This window comes from Mastomys coucha, chromosome X (assembly GCF_008632895.1).
Source record: "Mastomys coucha isolate ucsf_1 chromosome X, UCSF_Mcou_1, whole genome shotgun sequence".
NCBI classification, from domain to species: Eukaryota; Metazoa; Chordata; class Mammalia; order Rodentia; family Muridae; genus Mastomys; species Mastomys coucha.
Window position 1 is genome coordinate 110,475,273 of NC_045030.1, and position 9,540 is coordinate 110,484,812.

Below are 9,540 nucleotides of genomic sequence, written 5' to 3' on the forward strand. Positions count from 1 at the left end.
AACCCAACCCAACCCAACCCAACCCCTTGGCCCCCCATAAAACAGAGCAGTCTCTATTATATACAAGGGTAATCCATATTAATTTGAAAATAGTAGTTTTTCTGTCTGAGAAGAACACAAATACGAAGAATTGAATAGTATAAAGAAAAGAACCAGAACAGATATATTAAATAAAATCGTTTGGAAAGAGTTTGAGCTTTTAGATGAAAATAAACATGAAGATACCAGAGCTAGTACACCAAACAAGGAAATTTCAGTTCAAACTCAGCCAAAATTATACTTTAACCAATCCACTGGAGAACAGTACCAGAATATAAATATCCTCATGACTTTTTATCACCATAGGACACAATCCAACCATCTGACTTACATCAACAAGACAAGATGAACACAACAAAAAGGAAAAACTAATCTAGTTGTGATTCTCAGATAAATCAAGTTTGAATGTATTAGATTTTAAGTAGTTGTAATAAATAATCTCAAAGAAACTATGTTTACAGTGCATGAAACTCTCAAGAAAAACATGCAAACCAGTAGAAAAACAGGAACAATGAAGAAGGCCTCAATGAATTGATAAGACTGTTGACATTCTTCATGTGATGATTCTTCTGCTTCCACTATTGATTCAATTTAATTCTAGCATACAAAAGGGTTGTATCCTATGGTGATATTAAGCTATAAAGATACTTATATTCTGCTACTATTCTCCAGTGGTTATAATTTTGTTAAAGTGTAATATTTGCTGAATTTGAACTGAAATAGGTAAACTAATTCTGGTATATTCATAACCTTTTCCCTTTTTTTTAAACATTTATTTATTTACTTTATATGAGTACACTGTCATTGTCTTCAGACACACCAGAAGAGGGCATCTGAACCCATTACAGATGGTTGTGAGCCACCATGTGGTTGCCAGGAATTGAACTCAGGACTTTTGGAAGAGCAGTCAATGCTCTTAACTGTTGAGCCATCTTTCCAGCCCCATAACCTTTTCTTATCAATGCATAGAAATATATGCTCTTTACAGATAAGGACAAAAGCTTCCTTAATATTTGAATCTGTCATACCTTTTCCTTACAATGTCTATCATGCATAAGTGTTCAAATTGTCTGTTATTTAAGTTGTCTAAAAAATAGATTTATAAAGAAACAAATCAAACAATAGATGTTTATCTTATTGTATAAAAAGAATTTCTGGTTTATCATGCCTTATGAAAAAATTCTGGTTATCCTTTTTGGTGCTTGCAAAGAGATTCAATGGATTAAATTATAATAGAATGACTCTATTCTTTTAGTATTATACAATTTATTGACAACTACTGTAGTCTTATTCCTGGGTCACTATAACATTATTACTTTATATTGAAAGCAGGGCTTATACACAATTTCTATTGTATCAATTCTGAATTGCAATTTTCATTCTTTATATTTCATAGGTATTGTTCAGCTGCAAATGATTTAATCTAAAATAATAAATAATCTAAATTGTTGCCTAATTTTTAAAGTAGAGATACATATATGAGGATAAGTTGATATTTTATTTCAATTCATCTGCCTTATATATGAAATGACAAAAAAACAAGTCTTCTCCACATAACTAAACATACTGATATTTTACATGTTTAGAATAAAAACTTACTGCCATATTTAGGACAGTTGGTGAGTCAATATATAGTCTTTTTGGTGCTAGAATTAATAATAAAATAATTCTAATAATTTTTGATATATTGTGAATATTTTTTTTCTTGTTAGATTTTCGAAGTCTAGGCTTGTCTGGAACTCACTATGTAACTTAGGCTGGTTTCAAGTTTTAGCAACCTTTTTGCTTTGGTCACCCATGTACTGAAATTACAGGTGCAAGCCATCATGCCTGGTTTGGATTTTTTTTTCATGTTTGACTTTAACGTTTGATTAGGCTTGATAATTTCAAGGTAAAGGTTCGGTAAACATAGCTCACACGACTTTCTATAAACTTCAGTAGAACATTGAGTTTTATTTCCTCTATAAAAATATATTACAAACATAATATAGGTCCCATAACTTGAAGGAAGAATGCAACTATAACTTACTCCTTGAGAATGAAGGTGCTCAACTGTCTTGGTTATTACATACAGCACATTACTAGCTTCCTGCTCTGAGAAACATTTCTTTTTGAGAATACGATCCAGAAGTTCTCCTCCTTTCATCAAGTCCGTAACAAGGTAAACATATTTCCCATCATCAAAGACCTAAAAAGGAATGTGTTTTAAAGTTTTATTACTTGTAACCATTATCCTAATTTCTATAAGTTATATTTAGTTTGCTTTGTTAGTACAACTTATAGAATCAAAGTACACATATAACTTCTTTCTTGTTAATGTAGTGCATACTGTACTACAGGATGAATTACATAAATTACCTATTATGCAGTTCTATAAGTTCACATCAAACATGGAGTTTGATAATAAGGAGTTTTGGGGGGTTGAAGGTTAGAGTTCTATGAAACCACATAAGTAAAAGAGTAGAATTCTGTGCCTTTCAAATATCATGTATATTGTATTTTCATTATATTACAAGTACTTCTTCAATTATCTGTGATAGTAAACACAGCATTTGTTAGTTCATTGATGAGTATGGTATCATAAACGAATGTTGAATTCAAATAGTATATATTATAAGAAATAGATAACAGAATTTGTACTCAATATGGGACATATTTTTATATATAAGTATACATACAAACTACTGTTTGAATATAATGAGTAAGATTATATCATATTACCCAAAACAAATTAATCAATATGATGGTTAATATTTTGAATATTTACAAAAAATGAGTCTATTTTCTAATGGAAAAGTCATCATTCACTGCTACACATCAATGTATATATTAACATGTTTATTTTATATAACTATAGGCTAATACTATTTCCTTCAAGGAATGATCCATGATTCTACAGTCGTCTCTATAATCAAGAAAGGAAATTTTCCAGAATCAATTTTCTTTATATTTATAGGAGTAAGAAAAATGTTTCTAGTTGCAATATTGCTGAGTTAACTACTCAGAATTTATTCAGATTAGTAGGATATTCTTTTATCAATAATCATCGTTCCTTACTGAAATTCTTAAGAAGAGAACATGTATAGAATTACTGGATAGGGAAAGCAGCAAATTGAGGTTCGGGGACACAGCTATAAAGGTCTAGTCCATAACCCCATTAACTTAGTTGACACATTTTGAAATACTTACCTCCTTTAAAGAGACAATGTTGGGATGTTGTCCATAGCGCATCAGAATTTCAATTTCTTCTGAGGGGTCTCTCTTATTTTTATCAATGATCTAAGAAACAAATGGACAAAATTTTCAATAACAATCAACTGATTTTCTTTAAGTAGAAAGAAACATTTTCCATTTATATCTATCAATCGCTAGCATTTTGCTGTTATTATTTTAAGATGGATTGTACAATTTAGCCCAAGGTGTTGTAGAACTCAATAGATAGCCCAGTCCAGCCTCAAATCTATGACAAGCCCTATACTCAAATTACATGCATGTGCCATAATGTCAACTTTCAATCACTTTAAACTACTGAAAAATACTTAAGAATTTAAGAACATCAATCTCTACTTGTTTAACATGTAAAAATTCCCTACAATGGAAATTTAAAAGAAAAACTTTAACTGAGACTATACTAAGTGATAATATGTCATTTTTACAGTAGCTTTATCTTAACATGCTACACTTAAGATTAGTCAGAAAACAAAATGAATAAAATAATCCTAATTTGTCAAAATGAAGCCTTGCAAAGAAGAGTGAAAACATTACATCACAAACATGTTTCTCATCATCTTATATCTCCTTGTTTCAGTAAACCCGTGTATGAACTAATCTATAACTCAAATTATATCCAACAAAAAAAAAGTCTCAGAAACAATACCTTGACTGCAAATTCCACGTTGGAAGCTGAATGTATGCATCGCTTGCAAACAGAATAAGAACCAACACCAATATCCTCTTTCAATTCATAAGCTTCACTAAATTGAGCAACATTTCCATTTATCTGTTTATTAAAAAGTAAACACTAATGAAAATGAAATAATTTCATACTTTATCCATTTTTGTCCTAAATAATCACATACCTTAAAAGTTATTTATTTAAAAATAAAATCTAGAAACTTTACCAATATATAAAAATTGCCTATATAAATTTTGAAACAATTCTCTACTATAGGCTTTTTAAAATATCAAAAACAATATGAAAAACTGACTAATTTATAACTCCCTCCAATAATTTCTTGCCAAAAAGATATATACCAAATACAAAGATCTTTAACTCAATTATTCTGAGAAGTAAATGAAGTCATTAACAATTATCTTTTAATAACTACTAAACATCCATTTTTAATAAGTGAGATAAATACTTAGCCTAAAATTGAACATTGTGACGATGCACAACTTACCTGAACGATTGGTAATACATTTGAACTTGTAACAGGAGTGATTTTATATTCTTCGGCGATAGAAGTCGCAACAAAACTGAATCCTTTGAAGAGCTGATGAGCGTTTGCACTGGCTGGCAAACCAGGAGAATCTAATATTTAAATAGTTATATTTTACTAGAATTACAAAGAATTTTATGATTATAATATCACCATGTTTTATCACCATGTTTTTTAATGTATAGGAAACCATTAAATATCACAGCCTGGCATACTATAATATGACAATATGACTCATACTTTCTCTCCACTCTTTGTAGACCTGTGTGTTATGTGGTCAACAATTTTTATTTCTTAACTGCTAAACTCTTACTATCCAACACATAGTAGTGATCAAGTATTTCTTGAAGGAATATATGAAAAGGATGTCACTAAAGGTCAATTAGATTAAATTCTAAACTGAGCCAGTGTCTGTCTCACGTCTTACTTTGTATCACTATCCAGAAAATTATCAGCTTATCAAGAAACTGGAAAACAAAGCACCCTTCCATCTTGGACCCTCCCCCAGGCTTCTGTATTTCCCAATTACACATTGTAGCAATCCTAGACATAGAATCTACATTGTCACAAAACCCAAACTAATTTTGTACAGTTTTTAAAATTTTACTGAAGAAGTTCAATTTATTTAGTAATTACTAGAAAAGCCTTAATTATAAACAAATATGTATTACCTTTAGGTGTTTTGGCAGTAAATTCAGGATCAAAACAAAAAGTATCATCTGGTTTTCCAGAAGCAGGTCTGAAAGGAGGCTGAACTTCTCTTTTATATAGTTTCTAGATGTAATGGAGTAGTGAAAAATCATTTAACATTTTGAATGTTATTAATACATGTTGGGCATTCATAATATAATATCTAAAATTCAAATGGTCTACCATCTAAAACATTTAGAAAGACAATATGATAGTATAAGTGTACAAGGTGTAGCCAAAACACAGGTACACTAAATATATTGTATGAAATTATCTTCAAACTATATGAATAAGGCATATAATAAACACAAAGCATTTCACATTACTTGAGTTCTATCCTCAAATTTATTCAGTTCCTACCATGTATACACATAGACTCATACATAACCCCCCACAAAAATCCAAAACCCCCAAAATATTAAACTTTTGGGATATGCAACCTGTAGCTGATAAGTGGAAGTATCACATAAAATTGACAGTCTACCAGCTGATTAGAAATAGATACATCGGTTCTACATAATTGTTAACCAAATTCCACAATTCAGATGTAATGTCCAAAGTCTAATGAATCTAGAACATATATGACATCATGTAGTGATGTCATAGCTTGCAATATAAAGGAATAATGATGTTTAGCTCTGAATAGAGAAATAAATTCTCCCTAGAGCTATGAGCATCCAAAGCATTTTACAATGCAATTAACTATTCTGAAATAACTACCAAAAACAATAGATTGTTTTTATGAATACTTCATCTAAAGTAGTTTATTTCCATAAGATACATTAAATATGCTCTTTGTACTTAATAATCTAAGTTCCTAAACTTATGTTTAAAAAAACATATGTTTAAAAAGCACAGATGGGTAAGCAAGATTGCAGCTGACTAAGATGTTCTGACAACCTGTCTATAAACACACCAAGTGGAACAGAAGTTCACTTATCAAACTAGTTTCTACAGAGTTAAGGAAATCAAACTAGTAACCATAGTGCCTGATTTTAGTGTTACTAAAGATTGATTCATTGGGGAGAATGGCAGGAAGGAAAACTGCATGCTGTTTCCAACAAATCCATTTCACCATTAACAACCTGCATAGAATTGACAGTCAAGTCCATACCAACTGAATTTAAAGTGACTGGCCATATATCAGATAAAATAGAGTTGAAGTCATTAGCATTAAAAATAAACAAGGTCATTATATAATGAGAAACATGTCAAATCAGCAAGAGAAACAGAAACATCTAAATGTACACAATGCCAAATATTGAACATTTATATAAATCCTAGTTGATCTAAAGAGAGACAAAGGCTCAACTGCACAATAACAGCCAGGAAGGTTATTACCATTCTACTCAACCAACAAAGACAGCAAAGTTAAAACTTTCCCTATACCAAATAGTACAAACATATATCTACCAAAAATTCCACTCAATAGTTTTTCAGAAGACCTCCTAACATTCTCCAAGATAGACAAAAAACCAATCCTCAATGAATTTGGAAGCACTAAAACCATATCAAATATACTTTTAATTATAGTACAATAAACTAGAAACCAGTAAAAAGAAAAATTTTGGAAAGTATGTAAATACAAGGTAATCAAACATCCTACATTTCAACAACTAATGAATTGAGAGAGGGGAAAAAACAAGTATTTGGAAAATTTGAAGTTTATGGTTGAAACAAGTACCACAAATAATACCTGTAATGCCTATGCTTATCAAGCTGGGTATATAAATTAAAATCTTTATAGCAGAATTTCTCAAAGTGTTCATTTAATATTATTCCCAATTTTAAGAAAGTACCCATAGTAAATGTTTTCCTTAAATTTAATTTGTTCTAATATATATAACAATGGACATATCTAAACTTTAATAATGCCTGGGTTTATTATTATTTCCTAGAAGAATCTCTTACAGCCTCACCCATTTTTCCCTTTCTCCTCCTCTCCCCATCTAGAGTAGAAGTATAGAATAGTATTTATCTTATTTAACAGTTACAACAACTAACAAGAAAATCTGACTATTTCAATATAGCTACTTCTTCAAAGTATTGCCATGCTATGTGACACCTATACACAAAAATGCCAGCCTTCATATAAAATAAATGGATTATGCTCTGTAACATCTTTGATTCTAAAGAGTTTTGCCTATTTCAATACCATTTATTTGCCGACAAGCTAATATTGAACTTACATTCCAGTCAATGGAAGCGAAAAAAGCATGTCTTTTGACTTCTTCAACTCCTTCTGATCCTATAATATGGGAATAAATTTTAATGGCTTAAATTTTAATTTAAATTTTAATATTTAATATTGCTAGTTGATTTCTAAGCTATTAGATATAAATATGACTGTACATTTTCTCTAGATTCCTTATAGTGAAGTATCTGATTTATTGTCTAGTATTGTATTAACTTTTCCTTGCCTACTATTAATAAAAAAAAAGATGCATAAACTGAACTGTATAAAACAAGATGGACACCAAATACTAAAATGCCTCCTAACAAATACAACTTCTATTTAATATAACATTAACTTAATTTTTTTCATACATACCTCATATTCATACCCTATGTTAAGTCTACAAAGAGCAAATAGACTAAGTTTAATACAAGGGCATAGACCAGAGGATCACATCAGGATCTAGGAAAAGATTCCTGAAAATTGGTCAAATATTAAGGAGTTATGACAATATAACTTTTAAGTATATTAGGAGAACAAAATAATCACTCTCAAATATCTAAAAGGATTATCAATACAGATAAACTCAATACAGAGTTTAGGATTATCAATACAGGTATGTTTTTCAAAGGCGAACCCTATATTGTACATAAACTACATGTTCAACAAACCTTTTCATTAACTAGACTATTTCATGGTTTAATCATTAAAATATTTTATATAGAATACTAAAAATTCTTAGTACAAAGCATAAAGAAGAACCATAAATGAATTTAAACTGGAAGATATAAAGACACAGTTATTTAGCTAGTATAGGTAGTATATTGTTATAAAGGATAAAGAAGATAAAAAATACCCAATCTATTTGTTGGATTCCTTTTGAATAACATCCTTAATAGACTTTGTGCTTCAGCACTAAGGAATTGGGGCATTCCAAGTTTTGCTCTGAAAAACAATGGATAAATTTTCACTTAAATCTAGACAATATAGCCAATAAATCTCAAAGTAAATTTAAAAGTTGTAATAAGTTCCCTATATGTTAAAGAGAAAAAGATAGTAAAAACAGTTTAAGTCTTTATTGAAAAGCACATTAAGATTTCAATACTAGAAATGAGAATTTTTTTCCTAAATAGAACAGTGTTTCTACTTACTTCAGTATCATATTCATGGTCTCATTTCTGTCTTTTCCTTGAAATGGCAAAGTGCCAGTAAGCATTTCAAACTAGAAAAAACAAAATAAAAAACCATAATTATAACTTAAACCATATAATTAAATTGGACAAGACTTATTTACGGTACATGATTATGAAATCATGCAGAATTCAGGTGACTTATTTACGGTACATGATCATTAAATCATGCAGAATTCAGGTGACTGTGGTTCTAAAGACAATTGGAAATTAGGTCACTTAAAGAAGATTACTATGTGTATCTATGTAGAGTTCGACAGAGTTGAACTACAGCAGATGAAACCAAGCAGTTTGAAACCAACCAGTTTTACTTTATTTCTGACATGCCTTATTTCTCAAACTAAATGTAATCTGAAAATAAGCTATTTGTCTTATAAAAAAAAGATATATTTTTAAGGCAAGTAACTATAATGGGAAAAGAAAATATACACTAAAGTGTCTGGGATTTACACATATCAAGAAAAAAATTAAAAGTAACCATTCTAAATCTCCTCTAACAAGAATTCAAAAATAAAAAATAAAATTAAGAAACAGAAACCCCAAATTAGAAGTAAAGATAGGGGTGGTGGTATATTCCTATAATTTCTTTTATTCTAGAATATGAAGCCAAAGAATTACACATTCGGTGTCTGTCTGAGCTACATAGTCAGTTTAAGAACTGTTGGTTATCTTAGTAGAAACTGGCCTCAAAGTAGTTTTTAATAGGCTTTAGGACCCAACTCAGTGGTAGAACACGTTGTTAGCATATACAAGACCTTTAAGAATAATGGTACATATGTGCAATAATACCTCTATAAAATAAAATGGAAACATTTGCACATAAAGACAACATCTTAAAATAGGGATTTAACTGAGAACGACAAGATAAAATAACGTGTACCATTATTTTTAAAAGACTAGGTCTAAGTGTGAGAATTCTGCAGTATGGTAGAACACTTGTTTAGTTTGTCCTAAGTTAAATGCTTAGTAACTAAAAAAAATAAAAGATAAGAAAAGAAAAGAAAGG

The 9,540-nt window shown here is 29.9% G+C and overlaps 1 protein-coding gene across 2 annotated transcripts in view; it reads right to left on the minus strand.

The window, feature by feature from the left end:
- Nucleotides 1-9,540, minus strand: part of Rps6ka6 (ribosomal protein S6 kinase A6) — a 56,814-nt gene that overhangs the window by 16,100 nt on the left and 31,174 nt on the right. For both annotated transcript variants that reach the window (XM_031366987.1, XM_031366996.1), the window contains exons 9-16: nt 8,496-8,566; nt 8,201-8,289; nt 7,358-7,416; nt 5,150-5,252; nt 4,440-4,570; nt 3,917-4,039; nt 3,229-3,318; nt 2,069-2,227 (exon numbers count right to left, since the gene is read on the minus strand). In XM_031366987.1, coding sequence (XP_031222847.1) covers nt 2,069-2,227; nt 3,229-3,318; nt 3,917-4,039; nt 4,440-4,570; nt 5,150-5,252; nt 7,358-7,416; nt 8,201-8,289; nt 8,496-8,566 — 825 coding nt within the window. The remainder of the gene's footprint in view (nt 1-2,068; nt 2,228-3,228; nt 3,319-3,916; nt 4,040-4,439; nt 4,571-5,149; nt 5,253-7,357; nt 7,417-8,200; nt 8,290-8,495; nt 8,567-9,540) is intronic.